Source organism: Ceratotherium simum, chromosome 28, assembly GCF_057802395.1.
Source record: "Ceratotherium simum simum isolate JZ-2026a chromosome 28, ASM5780239v1, whole genome shotgun sequence".
NCBI lineage: Eukaryota > Metazoa > Chordata > Mammalia > Perissodactyla > Rhinocerotidae > Ceratotherium > Ceratotherium simum.
Window position 1 is genome coordinate 26,354,821 of NC_141927.1, and position 27,816 is coordinate 26,382,636.

At 37.2% G+C, this 27,816-nt stretch overlaps 1 protein-coding gene across 1 annotated transcript; it reads left to right on the forward strand.

Moving 5' to 3' along the window:
• On the forward strand, positions 1–27,425 carry ERI1 (exoribonuclease 1). The gene is made up of 7 exons (XM_004428810.3): positions 1–220; positions 4,379–4,557; positions 7,585–7,795; positions 11,582–11,665; positions 13,044–13,153; positions 15,822–15,936; positions 26,306–27,425. Exons 1-7 carry the CDS (start codon positions 137–139, stop codon positions 26,546–26,548), a joined length of 1,026 nt encoding a protein of 341 aa, XP_004428867.2. The 5' UTR covers positions 1–136; the 3' UTR covers positions 26,549–27,425.
• Positions 27,426–27,816: the final 391 nt, after the last annotated feature.

Genomic DNA, 27,816 nt, shown 5'->3' on the forward strand with positions numbered 1-27,816 from the left:
CGAGTTTGTGTGGCCGCCGCCGCGGGAACGCGAGCCCGGTAATTTTTCAACGGAGAAAGGCGAGGCTTTCGGGCTTGGCCAGTGAGAGGGAGCGAGTGCCGGGCTCCAGCGGCTTTCTTCTTACGTGACCCCCGGCATGGAGGAGGAGCAGAGCAAAGAGCCCGGCGGCGAGGCCGTGGCTCCCGCGCGGGGGGAGGAGCCGCGGCATCCGAATCCCGAGGTGAGAGCCGGCCCGCGCCGCCGCGCCCGCCCCGCCCGACGCCCGCGCCCCGTTCTTCTAGGGTGCTCCGTGGGAACCGCAGCCCGCGCGCCCCTCGACCCCAGCCCCGGGAGCCTTTACTCGGGGCGCTTGTCACTGAGTCCCGTCGGGGCCGAATTACCTGCTGGGTGAGAGTGAATAGTCGAGACGAGAAGCACGTGAACTGTGGTTGTAAAGTTCTGAGTGGGAATTCCGCTGTCAGCATTCTGTGCACGCTGTTGCTAGGGTCCTTATGTCTAGTCCTGATCGGTAGTTGGTAGGCTGTTTTTTAAAAAACCGCGCCATGTGCTGTAGATATGTGACCTTTTAAAATTTTGAAGCCCATCTCCTCTCAGTCTTAAGGTCATTGTGTTTATTAGTTGGAGCTTCGTCCCCGGTTTTTGCCCATTTAATACTATCTCATATAGACATAGTATATGACTGATATTCTTAATGATTTTGACAGTTACCAGTAGTTTCTAGTTGCAGTGGCAAAATTGTAAAAACGGTCTTACAACTTATTGTCTCATCTTATATAGCGAATATAATTATTTTGACCAGCGCTGCAGATAAAATTGGTCCTTTTCTGTCAATAAACAAATGTTGAGCACCTCATAGAGTGGGTGCTGGCAAGAGGCTGCCTAGCTCTTGCTCTCCATCCACAGCCAGATCTTCACATAGCAGCGAGAATGGTCTGTCAATAACATGAGTCTGACTGGGTTCCTCCTTCGTCTTCAGTGTGCTGCCCCGCAGGACCTGGCTCCTGCCTCCGTTGCTAACTGCATCGCACACAGTGCTTCCCTTTCGCTCCCAGTGCGCCTGGCTCCCTCGCGTTCTTTTATGGTGGCAAGTCTTTCTCTTTTGGGTCTTTGTATGCTGCCTTTGTCCTGCCTGCTCTTCCTCGGGGTCTTGGCATAGTTATCTCATTCTCCTTAAGGTATTACTTTTCAAAGAGGTCTTCCTTGTCCCTTCTCTCTAAAGACCCACTCTTTCACCTCATCTCCCTCTTCAATCTGAGATACTGTTACTAACACCATCATGTAGGTCACTTTAAAAATAAGTTTTTAAAGTTTATTGTTAATAAGTGTGATTGAATATGCTTCATTATATTTGAAAGCCTTAAAACTGAGATATGATGACTTAAGGCCTGAGCCTATGTTCCAAATTGATTTTAACTGTCATTTTTGTTAAGAACCTGTTGTTGGGTATTCTTAATAAATGATGAGATGGGCCGGCCCCGTGGCTTAGCGGGTTAAGTGCGCGCGCTCCACTGCTGGCGGCCCCGGTTCGGATCCCGGGCGCGCACCGACGCACCGCTTCTCCCGCCATGCTGAGGCCGCGTCCCACGTACAGCAACTAGAAGGATGTGCAGCTATGACATACAACTATCTACTGGGGCTTTGGGGGGAAAAAAAAATGACGAGAGAGGTTTTTTTCCATCTCAATTAAGCAAAGTTTTTGTTGGAACTCAGCTAACTGAATTTCCATTATCCCTAATGTCAATTGTTTCATAAACTAATAGATGTTGAACTTTTATATTTTTAACAAGTAGGTTCAAATTTCATTCAGAATTCTTCCTGTGGAAGAATTTTCATCAAGTTAAATTCTGCCTCTTGAGTTTTTTTATAGTGTGCAGATGCAGAGTTGTTGTTGTTGTTTTTTAAATAGGTAATGCACAGTTTTTTTGGCAATAATGGAAACCTTTCCAAAACTTTTATTTTCAAAATGTTCTTGCCACAGAAAAGCTTTGATAAGCAGTTATTATCTAACTTAGTGTTAGAACATATTTTCTTTCATCTTGAAACAACAAATTATGTTCATTAAAAAAAACTTCTAGGTTTCAAGCTATTAATCCTTTTCTCATCACAGAAAAAGACAACAATTTTGGAATACCTATCTTTTTGTAAAAGAAAATATGTAACTGATCTTTACATTCAACGACACTCAAGTACTTTGCCACAGTATAGTCGGTAAGCCCCTGTTTGGTATAAAAGAGTTTCCTAGTCCCTCTCCATAATGCACAAATTCTCTTATTTGGGATAGTATAAACCATACCACCGCTTACTCAGACACATGAAAATTGTAAAATGTCACAGTACCGAGAAGGTGAATGTTCCTTTCTGTGGAATCTGTCCCACTTCCTCATTATATGGCCAGTACTGTATGTGAAATGTGACAGATGGACATAGACGTTGGGGAGGATGCCATTGTCAATGTTTATGTTCTTTAGTAAACTACCTTTGTGTTTTTCTAGATTAATAATACATTGTAGGCTTTTTAATATTTTCTGTCTGCTCCTTAGCAATTGACTTAAATAAGCATCTTTCTTTGGAAACCGGTAGTGTAGACCGGAAGTTTGGGAGGAGATGCTGAGAGCTGGACCTTGGCTATCCCCTGAACTTCACTGAAGGAAGAGCACTAGAGTTGGACCGAGGAGAGGAAGCTGACCTTTCTTTATAGAAATCATGCTTTATAGCATATCTAGAAGAGGCCTCAGTGTTACTTGTGGGTAATTTTTGTAGCTACAATTTTAGATAAGGATTAAGCAAGTGAATCAGAGAGAGAGTTTAGCCTAGAGAAAATTTCGTTAAATTAACTGAGACGTGTTTTGGTAGGCAAACTGTTACTCAGTGTTGACCTAAATTTTAACTTGCCTGAAGATGATATTTAAAATTCCATGTAAATTTAAAGACAAAGGACAAATTATCCTGATTAAATTCTAATGACAAAGTAAGCAGGTATTGTAAATTTAATATATTATTGAAAGGTAATTATTTTCTTCAGTCAAAGATTAGTGTAATAAAGTTCTTCACACATTTGTCAACAAGGAACTTCAATATAGTTATTCTTCAGTTTATGGGCAATCCACACATTGGAATTGTTGACCTCTTCCTCAGAGGAGATGAGAGTGAGCAGTTCTCGAGTACTCTGGCGCAGTACCTAGCACTGCATTTCCGTAAATATGTTTAACATTAAATTGAGAGTTTAGAGTGAGAAATAGTTCCTGAACCATCAGGATTAGTTCTAAGCCTGGGACTGTGGCCTATCCATGGTCATCCCTCCTTAATGTGTAATTAAAGTTCATGGGGATAATGCGGTAAATTATGACTAAGTTAACAAGCTTTAATATGGATTAATAGTAAGGACCAATGTATTTTTGAAAATCCTGGGACACCTAATGTTTGTAACATTGCATGTGCAAAATAATTAACTTTTAAACGAATCTTTGAAACTTACCATGTTAGTAATTTGGGCCTACTTGTGGAGTGACTAGAATTGAATCATGTTTTTTCTTAACACAGATTTTGATTTAAGAAAAGAGAAAAGGTTTACAATATAGTAATAACTAGGTTTTCTGAATAACTGGTATACCTGTAACTTTTGGAAATTGTGTGTTTTGAAACTGAATACATCTCCTTCTTTGCCTTGGGTACTAGAAAGTTTTGAACTACATTTCTAGTTCATTTTGTTTTTATATTTGGGAATTTCTGTTCACTTTGTGAAATGAAGTCAGGTTAAAAAATTCTCAGAAAGTTATTGACTTAGACATGCATAATTTTGCAAAGATTAATTTAAAAATTGATTCTTTTGTAAATTTTAGAATATTGTCTTTGAAAAGGTCTGTTCTACAGTCTGTAGTAGTAATAAGTAAAGTTACCATTTATTAATAGCCACGGTGCGTATGGTGTTAGGAGCCTGATATACATAATCTCATTTAATCCTTATAATAATCTTGCATAAATACTATTTACCCTTACCATTACCAAACACCAACCGCCATTTAAGACAATTACTATTATGCTCTATTTTATAGATAAGGAAACTAAAGATGAGAGGCTAATAAGTAACTACCCACGGTCATGCTGCTAGTTAATGGTCTGCTGGGGCTCTGCTGAGGGGGCTCTGACTCCAGCACCCAGTGCTCTTTTTACTTAGCTTACCTGTAAGGAACCTCATGACTCAGAAGAGAGCGAGGTAAGTTGTGTTAGAAACACATCTTTCCTCTTCCTATTCTGTCTTCCCTCCAGTAGCCGAGATAGGTGCTTTTCGTTGAACATGTAGCACAGAGAGACCTCAGAAATTTGAATCTTTAAGATGTTTGTACTAGTTATCAACTATACCTTCTTTTTCTTTTTGTAGAAAAAGCAACGATGTAGATTTGATGGCCAAGAAACAAAAGGATCTAAGTTCATTACCTCCAATTCAAGTGATTTCAGTGACCCAGTTTACAAAGAGATTGCCATTACGAATGGATGCATTAACAGAATGAGTAAGGAAGAACTCAGAGCTAAACTTTCAGAATTCAAGCTTGAAACCAGGTAATTAAAAATGACTTTTTAAAATTATGAAAGTAGTACATGCTTATCCTAGAAAATCTTGAAAACGCTGAAAAATTAAAAATCATCTCTAATCCTATATAAAAAGATAACCATTATTAACAATTCAGATAACATTAATTTACATTCTTGTATGCGAATCTTTGTGTGCAACTCTGTTTCTGTCAGTCTTTTAGATGATAAAGATTACTGAGTCAAAGTCTATGAATATTTTTGACAATCTACCAGCAGTGTGTAGGAGTTTCTACCTTATTATACCAAGTATGTTGTAAATTTTTTTATTTGCTCATTTGGTTGATGGTATCTTATTTTATTAATGAGATCAAATGTTTCCCTTTTGTCCATTTGTATTATTTTTATAAAGAGAGTTTCTTTGAAACCAGGTAATTTAAAAAAATCATTCACCTACCAAGAAATATTTTTTTCTGTTTTAGTTTCTAAAACTATGCAGAATGATAGTATGCATTATGTTTAACTGTATGTTGAATGAGAAAACCTTGCAGCTCAGCCAGCTGTGTGTGTATTTTAATGATGTATACATGCTTAAGTTTTTAATAATTTTTTGCAAAACAAAGTACTTTATTTTGACTTAGGGCATGGGGCAGGAATGACCTTTGGAATGCGGAAAAACATACAGATTTTTGATAGAGAGTAGAACTGCCAGGCATCAAGAAAAAAACTAACTATGTGTAGTAGATGAAAACTGTTCTTGTTTCTGGGTATCCCTGAATCCTTGCTGTCTGATAAGCAGTAATCCTCCTCTTTGCTTCAAAATAGAGCTTCACTCCTTTTCAAAAGAGCAGACATACATTCTTTACACTTCTAGACTGTCTACATCATAATTTTTGAAGAAAATTTTTACCTCATTTCCCCTTGACTCTTTCTATTATGAAGATATAGTCTGTAGCCTGTGGAAGATTTTCTGGGCAAAATTTTGGTCTTTCCCAGGTGTGAAGATCAGTTGCTTACTCCTGACTTGTATGGGAGCTAGAGATCTAGATATATGTTTATACATTTATTCAACAAGCTCTTACTGAATTCTAAGCACTACACTAGGCGTTAAAGTTATAAAGGTAAAACACGTAAAGCTCACAGTCTTGGAAAAACACACTAATACAGAGTGACCAGTGCCCCAAGCACAGCATGGGAATACAGAAGAGAGTCTGTCTCAAGAATTCAAGGGTGACATTTGAATTGATGTGCCAAACAGAAAGAGAAGGAGGGTATTTCGGGCAAAAAGAACTCAGAACTCCTAATTTCTGTTTGTATGTTTTCTGCTACATGATGTTTCTTTTTCTTCAATTATTGTACAACCGGAGTTATAGAACATAAAAGCGTACCGCGTATTCAGGCAATGACTTGTAGCATGTTTTGTCTGCAGTATGCGATGTACCGTGGGGAGGGGGAGCGTCTGAAGGTGATACTGAAATGATGGGTCATAGCCAAGTTGTGAAAGAACTCTGTGCTCAAGTCTGCATTTTGCCTTGTAAGCAGAAGGGAGCCACTGAAGGTATTTCAGCAGGAAACTGGCATTAGTGCTTAGTTCTCAAGTAAGGTGAAGAGGGAATAGGAGAGTTGTGATAGTGGAAGCATTTGCCATGGTCCAACAAGCTAATGGTAGCCGTCCTGGAGAGAATTAAGGAGAACCAGATTCTGAATGTTTTTCTGAGTTGGAATTGGCAAAAATGGTGATTATTTGGGTGTGGAGGGGCAAAGGAGCTGTTAAAGATGCAGGTTTCTCTCTGGAGCAACTGGTGATATGTTTGTGTTGCCATGAGGTTTGCAGGCAACCCTTTTGTAAAATATAGTTTCTCCAAAAAAGAAAGAAAGAAATTAAGACAAAGTCATCCGAAGCTGTCACATGGCACAAGGGTCACTCACAGTACCTTAATATGAAAGGAGTTAAGGGGCTTCCTTCCTAGGTTTTGGTAATTTGGAAAATCTCAAGCAAATAAATATATTAAGGCACTTTGTTGTAAAACAACTATCTGGTTAATTATTAGTATTTTCATGGATAGGATACCTTGTCAGTGGTAGTTTAGAAAGGAAAACAAAAAGTTAAAACAATTTTTTCTAATAGTCACTCATGGGCGATATGACCAAAATGTCTTACTTGTCAATACACTTTAATTATAATTTAGATCCTCTTATTTTTACTACCGTTCTGTATTTGCGAGCCATTATAGGACTCAGCCAAGTAACGCTAAAGGAAGTCTGAGCACTGATTGTGACTTTTAATTTTTTGAAGAAATATGTACTGTTTGAAGAACGTGACCACCATTACAATCATTGTTATTTATTTAGAACAACCCTTTCCTCACCCCTACATTTATGGTAAATTAAGAAATCTGCTTCCAGTTAAGAACCTACTGAATATGACAGTGTTACTCTGGACACAGTTCACTCTACATATCTTCTAAATTAGTTTTCCCAGTTAAATAGCTAACAGACATTCAACTTTATATAGTAGGCTCATAATGCTTTTATATTCATATGGATTTTTTTAGTTGTCTAACCTACAAAAGCCAAAAGAAAGGAAAGAGATGGCACAATATGTTCAATTCAATTGAATTTTCATATTCTGAAATTTGTATTTGGTCAGTAGAATAATTCAGTATTAATTTGAGCTTTTGTGTCATGTATGTCATCTTAGTATATAAGGCAATATGGCTATGTAGGTGGTGTATGCTGTATATAAGGCAATATGGCTATGTAGGTGGTGTATGCTGATAATGCTTATGGTTTGAAATATCAGTATTTATTGGAGAAAATGCTCTTATAGACTACAAAAGTGAAATTACTTGCTAAGGAAAATATTGATGCTGTATTAAACATTTTAATTAGTTCTTTGCTAACTTAGCTTTGAGTCTTGCTTTCTTTATATTTATTTTAGCTGACAATTGCTAAATTATGCTGTGACTGTCTGTTCAACCCAGTGCCAGCAGGTAAGAGTTCGTATTCTTGACTGTAAGAGTCACCACAGAGTTAATTTTATTCTCGTTTTCTTAGGGGAGTAAAGGATGTACTGAAGAAGAGGCTGAAAAACTATTACAAGAAGCAGAAGCTGATGTTGAAGGAGAGCAGTTGTGCTGACAGTTACTATGACTACATTTGTATCATTGACTTTGAAGCCACTTGTGAGGAGGGCAACCCACCTGAGTTCATCCATGAAATAATTGAATTTCCTGTTGTTTTACTGAATACTCATACCTTAGAAATCGTAAGTGAATTGTTATATTTTAATTTTATTTTAGCACCTGTTCTGGCATTCACTAGTAAGGCAAAGGATCTCATTTGCTGTTTTAGCTAGAATTAGAATTCTAAAGTGGGCTTTTTGCTTTTGCTGTGTACTTTGTATCAGCTTGATTAATAGAAGAGCTATAATAAAATAATTTCAGAGTCTACTTCTCTTCTTTTCCAGTAGCTAAAATTACGGTGTTTTTTGCATTTGTTTAGAACATATATCTGGCTGGACATCAGAATCTCCTGGGGAGTTAAAAAAAAAAAATACTGATACCTGGCCCTCTTCTCAGAGATTCTGGTTTAGTTGTTCTGCGGTGGGACCCCTGATATCAGCATTTTTTTTTAAAGCTTCTCAGTTGATTTGCAGTCAGGGTTGAGAACTACTGCTGCAGACTAATGTATACTCTGATCTCTAAAAACGATGATTTACAGGGGCCGGCCCCGTGGCTTAGCGGTTGGGTGCGTGCGCTCTGCTGCGGGCGGCCCGGCTTTGGATCCCGGGCACGCACTGATGCACCGCTTCTCTGGCCATGCTGAGGCCGTGTCCCACATACAGCAACTGGAAGGATGTGCAACTATGACATACAACTATCTACTGGGGCTTTGGGGGAAAAATAAAAATAATAAAAAAAAAAAATGATGATTTACAGACATCACTTTTCAACTTTGAATTGGCCATCTTTCTGGTGAAAAGTTTATGGGGAAAAGGACTCACATAACCTTGGCTTTTAAGCCATACAATATATGTGCTTTAGATACTTGTCAGAGCATTGTTAGTTCAGGAAGTCGGCAGGAATTCTCAAAAATAATATTGTTTGCCTTGTAAAATCTGAGTGAGGGTATATCATAGCATCTCATGTATCCAGAGGATACTTCTGTGGTGTCCCCAGTTGCCACCAACACACTGGGAGTAAGTATAAAAAGGCTTTGTGCATTAAAACGCATAGATTTTTTTCTTAGTATTGTTCAAAGCCTCTTTTAGTTATCTTCTCGATCCGCCTATTTACATTATTTTGTTGTCCAAAGCAGGTTAAAGGTCAGTAAATTAAAAGGAAAAATGACAGCTATGAAGGCAGATAATCTTGCATAATTCACTTCCTCTCTCTTACTATAGGTCATTGCTCTAGCACTTCTCTTCCCTCATTTAGACATTAATGATTTATTGCTTTCTACTATATTGTTCCCATCACATACAAACATGTAAGTTTTCACACCATAAAAAGCCTTCACTTGATCCCACTTCCCTACCAGCTACCCCATTTCTTTGTTCCTCTATGGCAAATTTCTTTGAAAAAGTTGTGTATACCTCTGTCTCTATTTCCTCCCATTCTCTCTTAAACCCACACCACTACAGGTTATGTATTAAATCCTATCACTCAACAGTGTCATCTTGACCTTGATCTAAATCCTGGTAAAATTGATCACTCTCTCCTTGAAACACTTTCTTCAGGTGACTACCAGTACACCTCGTTATCTTGATTTTTCTCCAGCCTCCTTTGCTGGTTCCTCCTTTTCTTCCCAACTTCCTAATATCAGATGCCCTGGCTTCAATCCTAGGTCCTCTTCTCTGTATAGATCCTCTCCCTTAGTGATCTCATCTATCATCTAGATCCATGGCTTTTAGAAACTGTATGCTGATGACTTCCAAATACATATCTCCAACCTGGACCTCTGTCCCAAATCCAGCTTACTTAACATCTCTACTGGACATCTAAACGGATTTGTTAACATGTCCCGAAGTGAATATACCCTCACCCTGTTTTATCTTCCGCCTTTCCTAGCTTGAGTGATGGCAACTCTTTCTAATTGCTCAGTTCAGAAACCTTGGAGTCATTCTTGACTCCACTGTTTGTCTCACATCACACATTCAGTCCATCAGCGACTCCTGTTTGCTCTGCCTTAAAAATATCTCCAGAACCCAGCTACGTAACTTGCACTGCTGTGACTAGTCTGAGCCCCGATACTTTCTTGTCTGGATTTATTGCATTCACCATCTAACCGATCTCTGTTTCTATCCTTGTCCCCCACAGCCAGTTCTCAACATAGTGACCAGAGTGATCCATGTTAAAAAATGTCAGATCATTTCACTCCTCTGCTCAAAACCGTTCAGTGCTCCCCAGTTAGAGTGAAAGTCATATTCCTTATATGATCGGCCTCTTGTTAGATTGATTGCACCATATCGACCCACTTGCTGTTGCTCAGAAATGCCAGGCATGCTCCACCCCCTCACCTTCCGGGGCTGTAGCTCTCATTCCTTTCCTGCGGAGGTCTTGCTGCTAATTCCCTCTCTCTCACGCTCACTTCCTTCCAGTCCTCCTTAAACTCTCATCTTCTAAATAAAGCCTAACTGGTTGCCAGTTTAATAGTGTAATACCCGCCCCCCACACGCCATGTTTCTGATCCCTCTTACCTACTCTACTTTATTTTTTAACTTACTATGTAATTTATTTAAGTGATTTATTTAAGTGATTATTAAATATTTGGTCAATGAATGCATAGTTTTCTATAGCATTCTGTTAGAAGTATTAAATAGTAAATAAAATGTTATTAATGTTATGCTTAGTGTTACCTCCTTACCTACCTTGTAATGGTAAGGGAGGTTGCTGCATATTTTTTGAAAGATTTTCATTTAAAATTACGAAACAAAATTTTGAAACTTAAAAGAATATAGACTTTATCTATGACATTCAGTTAAGTAGAATTTTTGCTTTTGCAACATGTCTGGTAAGTAAAGAGCATCTACTTTTGAAGTTCAGGTGTTCTTTGCTGTTCTTTAATTTTGCTGTTTTACAATTGTTAGTAACTACTTATATAATTCAGCTGCTTAATACACTAGTGTGTAAAAATAATTTATTCTTAGGAAATATAAACATTTATTTTTCTTAGTTTTTTCATCTTCTACTGCAAGGAATATTCTTTGTCTTTTTCTCCATATCTACGTAATATTAACAGTTGCTGCTAAGTTATGTATTCAATCCTGTCACTCCACTAAAATCACTCATCAATGTCAATTTTCAGGCTTTGAAGTTGTCCTTAATTTTTAACACATGACTTAGTGTGACCTGGTTTAGGGAGGCAGTATTGGGTTAGAGGAGAAAGCACTTAGTGATCTGAGCCTGGTGATAACAACGCTGGCCGTACTGAGTTCTCAGAGATGTTGTGAGCATAAGATAAGAAGGCGAGCATGAAAGCTGCTTGAGGAGGTTAAAAATTGCTAAAAAATATAGTATTATCACCGTTTAGACTACCACATATCATATAGTCAGACTTTGAGTATTCAGAATTCAGTTTAATGGAATCTTAACATAAAAACAAGGACCGTTCAGGAGTAAACGAGAGAGCAGTAATCTGGAGCTAATTTATTATAACTGAAGACTGGCATTTCTTCAAAAGGATTTATTATTTAAAAAGCTCTTAGTATCTGAAGTAGAGGTTGCATTAATAGGCTTTACAGTTTCAAAATAACTACAAACAAAATTGTCAACATTTTGCTCCTCAAGAAAATGTTTATTTAAATTTTGGTTTGATGGCTTGGTTTCAGACGCTTTATCTTAAAATTTTTTAAACTGTGAAACAATTTTTTAATTAAAAAATTAGAGTGCTTTGGGAATAGGAAGTTTTCCTTAAGTTGTTAAAACTAGAAAGATCTATGTCATGAGCACCTATAAAATTACAAGGTCGTGTGGCTGAATTTGTCATGTATTATGTGTCATGTATGTTCTGTCATAGAAAATACTTTAACTTTGCTGTCCTTCCCTTGTAGGAAGATACGTTTCAGCAGTATGTGAGACCAGAGATTAACACACAGCTTTCTGATTTCTGCATCAATCTAACTGGAATTACTCAGGTTATAATTCTATGTTCCTTTTTCTAGAGTTTGAGAGAAATTTTGAAGTTAGGGATTTATTTCATAGTTTTTCAAAATTATTATTGTAAACAGTTTAAATTAATGTGATACTTTCCTTGCTTGGTAAAGATCTTTCATATTCTAATATTTAAAAAATAGAAAAGCAAATTTTATACCTGGTAAAGTCTTTCTCAGCCTTTTCTTGTAAGGAGTTGTAGTGATGAATCTAAAGGTTTCATTTGTTGGGAGCGTTAGTAAAGGAAGTGCTACCCTGCTGCACTTGGAGATCAAGTTTTAAAGTGTCCCTGTTTACAGCCTGACTTTATATGTAGCTCAGGTTTTCTTAGGTCTCTGATTTTTGGTTGTTATCTAACGTGGTAGGCCCTATGTTCATTTACTTAGTTCTTTTATTCATTCATTCATTCACTCAACAAGTATTTGAGGGCCTACTATAATATTTGCCAAGGTACTAGGGGTACAAAGATGTTCAAGTCCCTTTCTCCTCAGCTCACTTAACGATCTCTAATCAGGAGGACAGACAGATTAAACCAGTGGTCACAATGTGATTAGGAAGACTTGACAAGTAAGTCAGTGTTCCATTAGGGTATTATGGGCATCTATAAAAAGCGCTTCCTGTGACAGAGGGAGTGGAGGGCTGCCCTGGGAACAACTTCCTCAAGTTGCTGAACTTGGGCTCAATCGTGATAGGTAAATAGGCAGAAAAGAACAACTGGGCATTTCAGGTGTGAACAGCAGCATTGTAAGTAGTTCGGGGTGGTTCAAATGTGTATGGCCTAGCAAGAACAAGGTCACAAATAAAGCCAAAGTGGTGGGCAGAGGCAAGCCAGGTCATGAAGAGGCTTGTGTGTCTTTTTATCCTGAAGGCCTTGGGGAGCGTTCGGAGGATTTTAAGTATGAAAGGGTTGTGATGGATCAGATTTACATTTTAGCGAGGTCAGTCTGGCAGCGGTGTGCAGTATGTTGTGGGAAGATATGAGCTTTGAGATAGGGAGACTCCTTTAGAGGGAGGGCTGTGGCTTTCAGTTGAGATTTCCCTTTTCTCCACTGTGGAGAATCAGTAAGCCACCAGGTTGAGGCCTTAAAAAAGAACCACTAGGGATGATCTTAAATCTTAATTTTGGGAGGATTATATACTTCACTTGAGAGCAGTCTCTCATACTTGGCTGTAAACAATTTTTAATTGACCTAAAAGTGAAATGTTAGGTGGATCTCAGCCAAGGAAATCATGAAGAGTTTAAAACGTCACAGAGAAGACTTTCTCTTACTGTTCCTTTCCCTCCATTGTTTGTGTCTGGGTATTTTGTAGGACTACCTGTGGCTACCTTGATTTTTATATATTTTACTTTTATATCCTCAGGATCAGGTAGACAGAGCTGATACCTTCCCTCAGGTACTCAAAAAAGTAGTTGACTGGATGAAATTGAAGGAATTAGGAACAAAGTATAAATATTCCATATTAACAGATGGGTAAGTATTTAGGAAAATTATCTTTTTTATCTGCTTTTTAAGACTAACGATTTCCTTATTTACTTTTAAATTTAATGTAACTTTAACTTTTAGAATAACCACAAAAAATATTATTTAGTAAAGGTCCTAGAGTCCCCCACAGGAGATGGTATTTTCCTTTCACATTCTTTTTCCTAGTTAAATTTTGAATTCTAGGGATCAAAGAGAGAAGGGTTAAATTTTGAATTCTAGGGATCAAAGAGAGAAGGGAAAGCAGTGATAACAGTCTAATCCAGGACTAGAGAAAGATAAATATTAATATTAATATTTATACATTAATATATATTAATATTAATGTATAAATATTAATATGTAAAACTAAAATGACTTTACTGAAACTCTGTTTTTGTGAGAACACCTTCTCCCTCAAAAAAGTCCAGACTCTTCAGTCTGGCTTTCAGGGTCCTCTCATCTCATCCCACCCTCCCCGTGTAGCCTGCTCTACCTGCCATTATTCTCTTTTTCTCTGGGCAGGCTGGCCCAGGAATCACAGGGTTTGTCGTTTCTCTGTGCTTATTCCTGCCTTCCTCTCTACCAGAAGGCTGTCTTCCTTCACTATCTCTTTACCCTTATTCTCAGCCCGCCTTGTGTTTACTCCAACACTGCAACTCTCTTTTTCGTTCTTGCAGTCTTGTAGCCACTCTGATATATACCATTCATGTTGCCATCTGACTAAATATTCTGATATCTAAACTTTATGTAAGACTTATGTTTGCAAGGAGATGAAAAATCCTTTTAGAGTATAGACTTGTGCTACTTAAGTATAATAGTCTTCCATAATGCTTACTGTAGTGCTGAGCTCAAAATGTGTGCTCAGAAAGCATTTGTTAAATGACAAGCCTAGTGGGCAGATAGATGAGAGAGATGAGTACAAGCATTACGGCATTGTGTCAAGGCAGCTCCTATACCCATAATGCTATTAAGATTGAGGAAGAAAGTCCTAAAGAACTTCTGTTTCAAACTGTGGACAGGTTGTACACTAAAGCTGAATGTCACCTACATAAAGAGTTTAGAGACCCTCCCATACAACAGGAAAGAGCATTGAATTTAATCACGACATAATTGTGTTTAAAAATAAAAGTTTGAGGGGCCGGCCCGGTGGCGCAAGCGGTTAAGTGCGCGCGCTCCGCTGCGGCAGCAGCCCGGGCAGGGTTTGCCGGTTCGGATCCCGGGCGCACACCAACGCACTGCTTGACAAGCCACGCTGTGGCGGCATCCCATATAAAGTAGAAGAAGATGGGCATGGATGTTAGCCCAGGGCCAGTCTTCCTCAGCAAAAAAAGAGGAGGATTGGCAGATGTTAGCACAGGGCTGATCTCCTCACAAAAAAAATAAATAAATAAATAAAATAAAAGTTTGAGGGGCCAGCCCCATGGCGTAGCGGTTAAGTGCACGCGCTCCATTGCTGGTGGCCTGGGTTCGAATCCCAGGCTTGCACCAACACACCGCTTGTCAGGCCACGCTGTGGCGGCGTCTCACATAAAGTGGAGGAAGATGGGCATGGATGTTAGCTCAGGGCCAGTCTTCCTCGGCAAAAAAAACAGGAGGATTGGCATGGATGTTAGCTCAGGGCTGATCTTCCTCACAAAAATAAAAAAATAAAAATAAAAGTTTGGGAAAATGTTGACGGACCTCTTTAGAAATCTATTATTGATTTTAAACATGAATGAGGAGTGTTCCTGTTAAAGTATACAGGTCTTTCTGTCATAACACAGTATGTGTGATTCTGTAAAAACCTAACATTTTGGGACAGATCATTCAAAACATATGCAATTTTGTAACCAGAGCACTAAAAAACAATAATGGATACCTCTAGAAATAATTTGGACAACCCAGGCCAGCAGCTCAGGTTAGGTGGAAGTTGCCTCCAAGGATATTGCAAATGCGCAGAAGCAATAGGATTCTGGGGACAGGCACTTGTTTTTAATTTTCTGAAAGTACTCCTGTTGCCAGTGCAGCAGCTGAGTTGAGAGCCGTTTTCTTTCCTGCTGAAGGTTATAATAATTCCTACTGCTCTTATTCTGACTCCCTTTGCCTAGGAAAAGCCATGTATGAACCAACACGATTTCCACACTACACAGTCAATGTTCTCCTAGCTCTGTAGGTTAATGAGCGTTGTAGAAACTTACACCATAGAGCAGAGCAAATTGTATTCTAACTACTCAATACCAACTACTTTTGTTTCTTTCAAGTATTTTGTTCATTTGTTTTTGTTTTTTGTTTTATTTTAAAGCACGCCCTCAAAGAACTTCCTAATATAAACCTGGCATTAAAAGTAAGCTTAGCAGAGTTATTTTAGAATTACGAAAAAATAGTCGACAAGATAGAGATCTGCTTAGGTAATCAGAACCACAAAAATGATCAAGATGAGCCTAATAAGAATTAGTCAGTTTGTGAAAAAAATTTAATACACCTCACTTCTACTTTTCTTTGTTTTTTGAAAGTTTATTTTTCTATTAGTATTTTGGGGGAAGAGAGGTTAATTTTCTAAGCTTGATGTTATGTGTGAATATAAGAAAGAAAGGTGACGTGTAAATAAAAACCAAATAGAATGACTTAAAATACTCACTTATAAGAATAGTATAGCATTTATTTTATCCATTTTTCTTCCTGTTTTTTGATTCGTGAGTTCATGGGATATGAGTAAGTTCCTGAACATTCAGTGCCGGCTAAGCAGGCTCAAATACCCTCCTTTTGCTAAAAAGTGGATCAATATTCGAAAGTCATATGGAAACTTTTACAAGGTAAAATTTCTATGTTTTATTGATTATACTGCTCTTTATTATAAGTTTGTATTTTATATTGTATATTAAGTTGTGATTTACTAAGTGCTTTTCACAGAAGGCATATAATTAGTTGTTACTTTTCAGATTCCAAATTTATGTTCTTCTGAGTTTAGAAATAAAGATAAGCTACTTTTCTTATTCAACCTGTTACTTAATAGGTTAAGTATATACGCATAATCTTCAGTAACAGAGGTTTGAAACCATAGGGGTATTCGATATGTGGATTGTTTGTGGAACAGGTGCTCCCTACTGAATTTTAATTTTATCAAAGTTAATATATATATGTAGTGTAAATTTTCTAAATAGTATTGCAAAGCTTGTAACAAATGACAGTCTTCCATCACGGCCCTCACCAGTTCCTAATCTCCTGAGGCAAATGCTTTCAGCTTTTTATTTTTTTTTTTAATTTTTATTTATTTATTTTTCCCCCCAAGCCCCAGTAGATAGTTGTATGTCATAGCTGCACATCCTTCTAGCTGCTGTATGTGGGACGCAGCCTCAGCATGGCCAGAGAAGCGGTGCGTTGGTGCGCGCCCGGGATCTGAACCCGGGCCGCCAGTAGCGGAGCACGCGCACTTAACCGCTAAGCCACAGGGCCGGCCCTGCTTTCAGCTTTTTAAAGTTATTTTTTCTAATAGTAACTTTCATATTTCTAAATTATGTGTTTATGCTATTTTTTGAATTTTCTTTTTTTATTTTTTAATTAATTAATTTATTTATTTATTGTGAGGAGGATTGGCCCTGAGCTAACATCTGCTAATCCTCCTCTTTTTGCTGAGGAAGACTGGCCTTGGGCTAACATCCATGCCCATCTTCCTCCACTTTATATGGGACACCGCCACAGCATGGCTCGACAAGCGGTACGTCGGTGCTCGCCCAGGATCCGAACCGGTGAATCCCGGGCCGCTGCAGCGTATTTTTTTGTGAGGAAGATCAGCCCTGAGCTAACATCCGTGCTAATCCTCCTCTTTTTGCTGAGGAAGACCGGCTCTGAGCTAACATCTATTGCCAATCCTCCTCCTTTTTTTTCCCCCCAAAGCCCCAGTAGATAGTTGTATGTCACAGTTGCACATCCTTCTAGTTGCTGTATGTGGGACGCGGCCTCAGCATGGCCGGAGAAGCGGTGCGTCAGTGCTCGCCCGGGACCCGAACCGGGGCTGCCAGTAGCGGAGCGCTCGCACTTAACCACTAAGCCACCGGGCCGGCCCCTATTTTTTGAATTTTCAATTTGAGCAATCTATTAACTTCCTGCAATGCAAAATGAAGATTTAGCTCTATTTAAAAGCCACCGTACCTGCATGACCTTCCCCTCCCTGCATCCTTCTGATATAGTGACATTACCTTTATATCAAATCATTATTCTGTATTGACATTCCTATGACGCTGGAGAGGGTTCACAGCTTTTCCCCGGATTTAATAATTAACTTCTTTAGTTGTTTTCTTATCCCGTTACTCTCCAGTCAAACTGTAAATCACTTCTCTGTACTCAAAGCACTTAGGTGGTCTGTCAGTTTCTCGTTTTCCTTTTTTCCTTGGCAGCTAACTTCCTGAACCTTTAATCCTGTTGTAATCTAAACTATTTGTTCTTCAGGCTTCTTCTGAAATCATCTAGGAGATTTCCTTTGCTTCTCTGTCATGTGTTAGATCTTGTGTAATATTCTTTATCCGTTTACAACCTCATTTTGGTGAAGCACGTCCCAAAGTAGGTTCATGAGAAAAGGTGCTTTTTCTTAAAAACATTTTTTTGTGGTTTTAACATTTTTACAATAGAGAGCTATGCATACAGAAAAGTGGAATGTAACAGTTTGTTTTGAAGAGAAATCCCTTGTAACTTCTACCCACTTAACTCCCTTCCTTTCTCCCAGAGCTCTGGTGGTCCAGGCTTTCATGGGAATCATTTCATTGTTTTTCCTTAGAGCTTTAATATTTATGTTAAATATAAATATTTTTTATCCTTTTACCATACAGTTTAGTTTTGCCTGTTGTTGAACATGATATAATAGGCATCATACTGGCTGTGTTGTTTATTTTGTTTTTTTTTCTCAAAATTATGTTTGAGATTCATCCATGTCATGTGTGTAGCTGTAGTTTATTTATTTGATTGCTGTGTAGAATTCCATTGTGTGAATATACCAGAGTTTGTCTGTTCTGCTTTGTCTGGCCGTTTGGGTGGTTTTCAGTTTGGGGTTTTATGAACAGTGCTGCTATAAACATTCTTGTCCCTGTCTTCTGCTGCCTTTGTGCACTTATTTCTCCAGGGTATAAATCTAGGAGTGGAACTGCTGGGTCATAGGATGTATGCATCATTGACATTACTAGATAATGCAAAAAGAGCTTTCCAAAGAGACTGTACCAGTTCACACTCTCACCAGAAGAGTGTGTGAATTGACAGTTGCTCCTTGTCTTTGCCAGAATCTGCTATGCCACATGTTTTGAATGTAAATCTGGTGCGTGTGTGATGCCATCTCATTGAGGTTTTAATTTGCATTTGCTTAATTACTTATGAGCCTGGGCTTCTTTTCCCATGATTATTAGCCATTTGGATTTCTTCTTTTGTGAAGTCCCTGCTTAAATCGACCCATTTTTTACAAATTGGGTAGTCTCTCCTTTTGTTATTGGTTTCTAGATCCTTATTTTGGATATTGTTCTCTTGATTATATTAGATAAATATTTTTTCCTTTCTTATGGATATATCTTTTCACTCATTTTGTGATTTCTTAAAAAAAGTTTGTTATAAAAAATTATAACCATGTACAAAAGTAGACAGGTATAATGAACCCTGGTGACCCCATTTTAACAGTTAGAAACTCATGGGCAACTTTGTTTCATCTGTATCCCCGCCTACTTTCCCTTTTCCTTATTCTTTTAAAGCAGATCTCAAACGTTATTTCATTTGATCTGTAAACATTTCATGATTTAACTCCGAAAGATAAAGACTCTTAAGAAACATAACTACCATACCATTATCACACCTAAAAAAATTAATTCCTTAATGTCATCAAATTATCATAAATATTTTGTTTTCTTTTACCTTTTGTGTGTTGAATCAGGATCGGAGTAAGGTCCACACACTTGCAACTGGTTGACGTGTCTCTGAAGTTTTTTAATCTAGAAGCTGGCTGCTCTTCTACCTCCTTTTTCCCTCTAGCATTTTTTTTTTAAAGAAACTGAGCCATTTGTCCTGTAGAGTTTCCCATAGTCTAGATTTTGCTCATTGTATCCTGTGATTTGGTTTCAAATGTGCCTCTCTCCTCTGTATTTCATATAAATTTGTAGGGGCTAGATCATCTTTAGGGTTTTTTTTTTTGGCTGCAACTCCCAAGTGGTAATGCATTCTTATATTAGGGCGTCTTTCTCAAACCTTTAACTTAGAGGAATAATTTATTTATTCTAAGGATAATTATTAATAATAAAACCATAAAATAATTTTCAGGTCTATGTAAAAACATCTACAGCTCCCAGTGCCTCAGAGTGATCAGAAAGTTGTGGGGATATTAAGGCAGTAAAATTGCCAGTGCTCTTTGAAGTGGAGAATAATATTTTTCTGTGGATCTGTTTATGTTGACCAATTTCCTGCATGGTTTTCTCCTCTTCATGGTAGATATCAACTATAATGCCAATTAGTAGTGTAAATTGAGGAAACTTATGTTTTCTTTTTTAAAATTTTTTCTTCTTTTTTTTTGGTTTGCTTTATCCAAGTAGGCCTGAAAGTCTTATCACAAATTTGTACTGTATATGATGCTGACAAGGTATGGTCTTTGGTATATGATATGTACAAAGTATTCTTTTCTTCTTTTTAAAACTAAAAGTGACTTTTTACCCAACCTTTCTTGAGAGTGGAGGGTGGAGATGGATAATTAAACTTGAAATTAATGTTTTTATTTCCTTTTCATAAATTTTAAAAACTTATAAGGGAAGTGTAATGCATTTCTGTTAAATAACTAGCTTAAACTTAAAATGAGGTTCGATTTTTTGTATAGGTAGTCTGAAACAATATGAATAAAAATACAGCCTAAGACACAATTTTATACAAGATTTTAGAAAATAAAATTTTTCTTTCTGTATGGCGTGATCAGACTCAAATGTAGGTTTAGCATTTACAAAAATATACAAATGTGTTAGTTTCTTTACTTCTTTTATAGTTTTATAGTTCTATATATGAATTAAAATGTTGTTTTTGAAGGAAGAGTAAAGAATTAAATATACCTCTTGAAGGTGATACTTGTGTTTGTTTTTGTTCTTTTGTTTTTTTCCTGTACAGGTACTCAATTTTGGGATAAATTTGAGATAAGCTCACATGAATTTCATTTTCTGCTGAAATTAGACTCCTTCTGTTCTTGCTTTCTTGTTAAACAAGAAAAAGCTTGCTTACACATATAAGAAGTTGCAAAGTGCAATGAAGTTGCACTTTGCAAATGTTCATTGCCTTCCTGTGAATGACAGGACCCTCCTCTTTTGCAGATAGCCACAACTTTGCTAGAGGCAGATCAGTCAGCCTCATCTCCAGTGTACCATCAGACTGTACCTTACAAAGCTCTCTTCTCAAAGTCAAATTCTCAGGCTGAGCAGAGGATTCAGAGAAAGGGTCCTTCCCTTAATCATACTCTGGTGTTGAAAGGGAGGAAAAACACTAATTTCCTACAGTTTTCCAGGTGGCTTTCAATAAGTCTTCAGACTTGCTAATAGCTTTCCTCACTATCAAGCCCATGCAAAAGCATGAATATTTAAGATTTCCTTTTGCACTATGGTATTTCCAAAGACTCAGTTTCCTTTGAAATCCAAGAGGCTTGTCACTTGAAGTTAAATGATTTCTCCAGGGTCTTATAGGGACTTCTTCAGTTGGCTTATGTGATGAACGTGTCTGCTAAGTAGGCTAGTTTTTGCAGCTCTTCTTCAAACCACTCAGCAAAATCTGCCCTCCTAGTTTCCTACCACTCACCTTTCTGGTCAGACACCTGCTGAGAACTTTTCCTTGCGAGGCCAGAGGAAGCATGAAGCTTATGTGTTCTTTATCCAAGTTTTCACACAGTTTAAATTTTAAACATGATTGAATGAAGTAGCCTTTGTTTAATAGAGTTAACCATTTTTCTGGTGCTATCCAGGACTTTTCATTTTATCTCTGAGATTTTTTTTTTATTGTGGTAAAATGTACATAACATAAAATTTACCATTTTAATCATTTAAAAAAAAATTATTTTAGGGGCCGGCTCCATGGTGTAGTGGTTAAGTCCGGCATGCTTCACTTCAGGGGCCTGAGTTCACAGGTTCAGATCCCTGGTGTAGACCTATACCACTTGTCAAGCCACACTGTGGCGGCAACCCACATACAAAATAGGGGAAGATTGGCACAGATGTTAGCTCAGAACAAATCTTCCTCACCAAAAAATAAATAAAAAACGTTATTTTATTGAGATCATGTTGGTTTATAACATTGTGTAATTTCAGGTGTGCATTAATATATATCAGTTTCTGTGTAGACTGCATTGTGTTCACCCCCAGTAGTCTAGTTTTTGTCACCATACATATGTGACCGTTTACCTGTTTCCCCCTTCCTACCACACCCCCTTCCCCTCTGGTAACCACTAATGTGTTCTCCTTATCCCTGTGTTTATCTTCCACAAATGAGTGAAATCATACAGTGTTTGTCTTTGTCTGGCTCATTTAGCTTAATGTAATACCCTCAAGGTCCATCCATGTTGTTGCAAATGGCATAATTTTGTCTTTTTTTATGGCTGAGTAGTATTCCATTGTATATATATACTCCATCTTCTTTATCCATTCATCAATTGATGGGCACTTGGGTTGCTTCCACGTGTTGGCTATTGTGAATAATGCTGCGATGAACATAGGGGTGCATAAATCTCTTTGAATTGTTGATTTCATGTTCTCTGGATAAATATTCAGTAGTGGATAGGTGGATTGTATGGCATTTCTATTTTTAATTTTTTGGGAAATCTCCATACTATTTTCCATAGGGGCTGCACCAGTTTGCATTCCCGCCAGCAGTGTATGAGGGTTCCTTTTTCTCCACATCCTTTCCAGCGTTTGTTATTTTTTGTCTTGTTATTATAGCCATTCTGACAGGTGTAAGGTGATATCTTGTAGTTTGGATTTGCATTTCCCTAATAATTAGTGATGTTGAAGGTGTTTTCATGTGCCTGTTGGCCATCTGTGTATCTTCTTTGGAAAAATGTTCATATCCTCTGCCCATTTTTTGATCAGATTGTTTGTTTTTTTGTTGGATTGTGTGAGTTCTTTATGTATTTTGGACATTAACCCATTGTCGAATATATGATTTGCAAGTATTTTCTCCCAGTTGGCGGGTTGTCTTTTTGCTTTGTTTATGGTTGCCTTTGCTTTGCAGAAGATTTTTAGTCTTATGCAGTCCCATTTGTTTATTTTTTCTTTTGTTTCCCTTGCTGAGTAGACATGTTATTATTTTAACCATTTTTAAGTGTACAGTTCATTGTCATCAAGACCATTCATATTGTCATGTAGTGATCACCACCATCCATCTACAGAACTTTTTCATCTTCCAAAACTGAAGCTCTCTACCTTTTAAACAATAACTCCCTATTCCCCCTTCCTTTAACCCCTGGCAACTACCACCCTACTTTCTGTATCTATGAATTTGACTACTCTAGGTATCTCATGAAAGTGGAATCATACGATATTTGTCCTTTTGTGACTGACTTATTTCACTTACCCTAATGTCTTCAAGGTTCATACATGTTGTAGCATATGTCAGAATTTCTTTCCTTTGTAAGGCTAAATATATTCCATTGTTTGAGGATTTCTGACTTTTTTTTTTCTTTTGCGAGGAAGATTAGCCCTGAGCTAACATCTGTTACCAGTCCTCCTCTTTTTTGCTGAGGAAGATTGGCCTTGGACTAGCATCTGTGCTCATCTTCCTCTGCTTTATACGTGGGATGCCTGCCACAGCGTGGCTTGATAAGCAGTGCTAGGTCCATGCTGGGGATCTGAATCTGCTAACCCTGGGCTGCTGAAGTGCAGCGAGTGAACTTATCCACTATGCCACCGGACCGGCCCCAGAATTTCCTACCTTTTTAAGGCCAAGTAATATTCCATTGTATGTATGTATACCGTATTTTGTTTATTCTTTCAACTGTTGATGGACACTTGGATTGCTTCTACCCTTTGGCCCTCGTGAATAATGCTACAATGCACACGGATGTGCAAATATGTGTTTGTGTCCCTGCTTTCAATTCTTTCACTCTAGGTGTACCCAGAAGTGGAATTGCTGGATCGTATGATAATTCTGTGTTTAATTTTTTTAGGAACTCCCATACTGTTTTCCACGGTGGCTGCACCATTTTACATTCTCATCAGCAGTGCACAAGGGTTCCAATTTCTTCACATCCTTGCCAACACTTGTTATTTTCTGTTTCCTTTTTTTTTTTTTAATAATGGCCATCTAACGGTACAAGGTGGTATCTCATTGTGGTTTTGATTTGTATTTCCGGAATGATTAGTGATGTTGAGCATCTTTTCATGTACTTATTGGCCATTTGTCTATCTTCTTTGGAGAAATGTCAAATCCTTTGTCCGTTTTTTAATCAGGTTGTATGTTTTTTTATTGTTGAGTTTCAGGAATTCTTTATATATTCTGGATATTAATCCTTTTTCAGATATATGATTTGCAAGTATTTTCTCCCATTCTGTGGGCTGCCTTTTCACTCTGTTAATAGTATCCTTTGATATGTAAAAGTTTTAAATTTTAATGGAGTCCAATTTATCTATTTTTTCTTTTGTTTCCTGTGTTTTTGGTGTCATAGCCAATAAATTATTGCCAAATCCCGTGTCATGTAACTTTTCCCCTGTATTTTCTTCTAAAAGTTTTATAGTTTTAGCTCTTAGGTTTAGGTCTTTCATCCGTTTTGAGTTAATGTTTATATAAGGTATAAGGTAAGGTCCAACTTCATTCTTTTGCATGTGGAGATCCAGTTTTCCCAACACCATTTATTGAAAAGACTGTCTTTTCCCCATTGAATGGTCTCAGCACCTTTGTCAAAAATCACTTAACTATATATGCAAGGGTTTATTTTTGGGCCTTCTGTTATATTCCATTGGTCAATATGGCTATCTTTATGCCGGTGCCACACTATTTTGCTTACTGTAGCTTTGTTAGAAAGTTTTGAAATCAGGAAGTATGAGACCGCCAACTTATTTTTCAAGATTATTTTGGCCATTTGGGGTCTCTTGATATTCCATGTGAATTTTAGGATGGGATTTTCTATTTCTGCAGAAAACGTTATTGTGATTTTATTAGTGATTGCATTAAGTCTTTAGAGTGCTTTGGGTGTTATCATTGATAACTTAAAACTATTGTCCTTTAGTCCATGGACACAGATGTCTTTCCATTTAGTTATGTCTTTAATTTCTTTCAGCAGTATTTTATAATTTTCAGTGTACAAGTCTTTCAGCTCCTTGATTAAGTTTATTCCTAAGTAATTTTTCTTTCTGATGCTATTGAAATGGAATTGTTTTCTTAATTTCTTTTTTGGATTGTTCATTGTTATATATAGAAATGCAACTGACTTTTGCGTGTTGGTTTTGTATCCTGTGACTTTGCTGTTTGATTATTAGTTCAAACAGGTTTTTTGGTGGCATCTTTAGGGTTTCTACATGTAAGATCATGCCATCTGCAAGCAGAGGTAACTTTACTTCTTCCTTTCTAATTTGGATGCCTTTTCTTTCTTTTTCTTGCTTACTTGTTCTGGTTAGAACTTCCCATACTATGTTGAATGGAAGTGGTTAAAGTGGACATCCTTTTCTTGTTCTGCATCTTAGAGGAAAAGCTTTCAGTCTTTTACCATTGAATATGTTATTTGCTGTGGGTTTTTCGTATGCCCTTTTATTTTGAGGTAGTTTCCTAGTTTTCCTAGTTTGTTGAGTGTTTTTATCATGAATGAGTGTTCTGTTTTGTCAAATGCTCTCTCTGCATCAATTGAGATGATCATGTGTTTTTTCCCTTCATTGATCTTTGTTTGTTGAACCATCCTTTCTTTCTAGGAATAAATCACACTTGGTCATGGTATATAATCCATTGAATGTGCTACTGAATTCAGTTTGCTAGTATTGTTGAGCATTTCTGCATCGGTATTCATAAAGGGTATTGGCCATAGTTTTCTTGTCTTGTGGTGTCTTTGTCTAGCTCTGATATCATGGTAATGCTGGCCTCATTGAGTGAGTTAGAAAATGTTCCCTCCTCTTCAGTTTGTTGCAAAGATTTGAGAAGGATTGGTGCTAATTCTTTAAGTGTTTGGTAGAATTCACCAGTGAAGCATTTTGGTCCTGGGCTTTTCTTTGTTGGAAGGTTTTTGTTGTTTTTGATTCCTGACTCAGTCTATCTTACTTTTATATATCTGTTCAGGTTTTTTGTTTTCTTCACAATTCAGTTTTGGTAGGTTGTGTATTTCTAGGAATAGTTCATTTCACGTAAGTTATTCAATGTTTTGGAAAAGTTATTTTTAGAAGCACATTTTCTAGGTGATTTTGAGTGGAAGGCCCAGAATGTATTGCAGTATTACAGCTTAGGATAGCTATTGATGTTTCTCATGATGGTTTTATATCATTTGCTTTGTGATTCTCCCAATAACCCAGTGAGTAAACAGTACAGCTATTATTCTCAGTTTACAGATGAAGAAGCTGAGGCTCCAAGATGCATAGGCGCCATAGCTATACAAACTACAGCATGTAAAACTTAACAGATCTCATTCCTGTTAGGGATATACAGGAGATAGAATAGTGGTTCTCAAAAGCAGGGGAGTATATTGGAATTTGAGGACTGTGTGAGATTTTTATATTTATCAAAATGGAGCGGGTATTTAAATAGGTTGAAAAATACCCCATGACATTGTCTTTCATTCTTGATCTTCATTATTTTTAGTCATCTAGAAAGGCTAAATATTTTTTGGTGTATCTTTCTAAGCAGTCAGTCAAGTAAAATAATACATTACAGAAAAATACCATGCAAATTTGTTTGGGTTAAAAAGGTAGAGCTTCAACTTAGATGTCCAGAACAATACATTGCCTTTCATAAATGATGTATAAACTACAAACCTGTAAACTTTTCAGATGTCTTAAGGATTCCATCTGTTTATATGTATTTTCTTCTCAAACTCTAAGATCTTTTTTTAAAGCTCTAAAGGTTCGAGTTGTTTGCTTTATTTGACCAGGAGTATTTGCCCTTTGCCTAACTTTATTTAGCTATTACTGTTAATTTTCAGTTTCTTATTTTTTCCACTTTACAGTGACTTACAGAATACTAAGGAATTATTTACTAAGCTGTATGTTTATTTTTTAGGTTCCTAGAAGCCAAACCAAACTGACAATAATGCTTGAAAAACTAGGAATGGATTATGATGGGCGGCCTCACAGTGGTTTGGACGATTCTAAGAACATTGCCCGAATAGCAGTTCGAATGCTTCAGGATGGATGTGAACTCCGAATTAATGAGAAGATGCATGCAGGACAGCTAATGAGTGTGTCTTCTTCCTTACCAATAGAGGGCACTCCAGCCCCACAAATGCCACATTCTAGGAAATAACAGCGTTTTTGTCCTTTTGCCGGTGGATTGTTCTCTCTAACTGGAGTTGCTACAGAGAGGTAGCAGATGAGTACTTATTGCATTAGTCCTGCAGTGCAAGATTTAAGCACCTTAAACATTTAAAATCTTATTACAGTTATAGCTCTAATATGTATATCAACAGATTTATGGGAAGGGCATATCGAATTCTTTGTCACCAGCACTTTTGATATGAGCAGTATTTGTTACACAGTAACAGTTCCTGCTTAGAACTGAATTTTGTAATTTAAGGTGTCCAAGATGTGTTCCTTTTGGTTTTAAAATGCAAAGGTTTATTGGCTCTCCCCTTGAATGTCATATCTTATTGATGTTAAGATATATAATGTATTTCTATGTTAGCATCATTAGATCAAATCATTTCTTAAAATGCAGAAAAGATTGGAAGGTGGGCCTAATCTAGCCTTTGGGTTTTAAGAATATCATAGTCTTTTTAATTTTTGAAGTTAAAATGTGAAGTTCAGCTGTGTGTGGTAAATTTCATGAAGTACTTGGTACACATATCTACTTAGATTTCTTTTCAATTCATAATTGGGAAACTTGTGATAGATTATAGGGTCTGGTTAAAAATTCAGTTGATGAGATTATTGGAAAGTCGGAAGAAAATACCATTTAAAGGAATATAAGGGCTGTAGCTCACACTTTATAATACATAGATAAATCAGTGGGGTTTTTTGAGCTTGGTTTTTTGGTTTGCCTCCTTCTTGTGACACATATCTGCCCTAATACTTAAATCTAAGAGACCATGCTTCGACATAGACTTAAAATTGAGGATTACCACTTAACTTTGCATTTGTATTCAACATTATGAGTGAGGTTAATAAAGTCAAATAATGCTTTCCACCATATCTTATGTTTTTATTATTAAAAACTGATTTTACATAGGGAGTGACAACTAAATATTGAATAGTTAATTTTTAACTAATTCTAAAAACAAAAATGTATTCATGGAGTGGAGAAAGTAAAATTCTTATTTAGAAGCTAAAAATACTTTCAGAATTCTGAAAAATATTTTCAGAATTGAATTTTTCCCTATAGCTTTCATGGAACAATTTCATTGACATTGTTTGCTTCTTTTCTTTTGCTTTCTAATAATTGTGATGCTACTTTATTTTGATGATTTATCTATTATAATTGAATGAATTTTATAGAGGTTTTCCAACTGATGCACAGGAGAAAAGTAGGCTTTTTTTTTTTTTTTTTTTTGGTGAGGAAGATCAGCCCTGAGCTAA

What these genes read in the sequence shown, in the direction of transcription:
- ERI1 (XM_004428810.3), top strand. Translation starts at nt 137, where the DNA reads ATGGAGGAGGAGCAGAGCAAAGAGCCCGGCGGCGAGGCCGTGGCTCCC. An exon ending in CGCGGCATCCGAATCCCGAG is followed by an intron (nt 221 to 4,378) that starts GTGAGAGCCGGC and finishes TTCTTTTTGTAG; the next exon opens with AAAAAGCAACGATGTAGATT. An exon ending in ATCTAACTGGAATTACTCAG is followed by an intron (nt 11,666 to 13,043) that starts GTTATAATTCTA and finishes TTATATCCTCAG; the next exon opens with GATCAGGTAGACAGAGCTGA.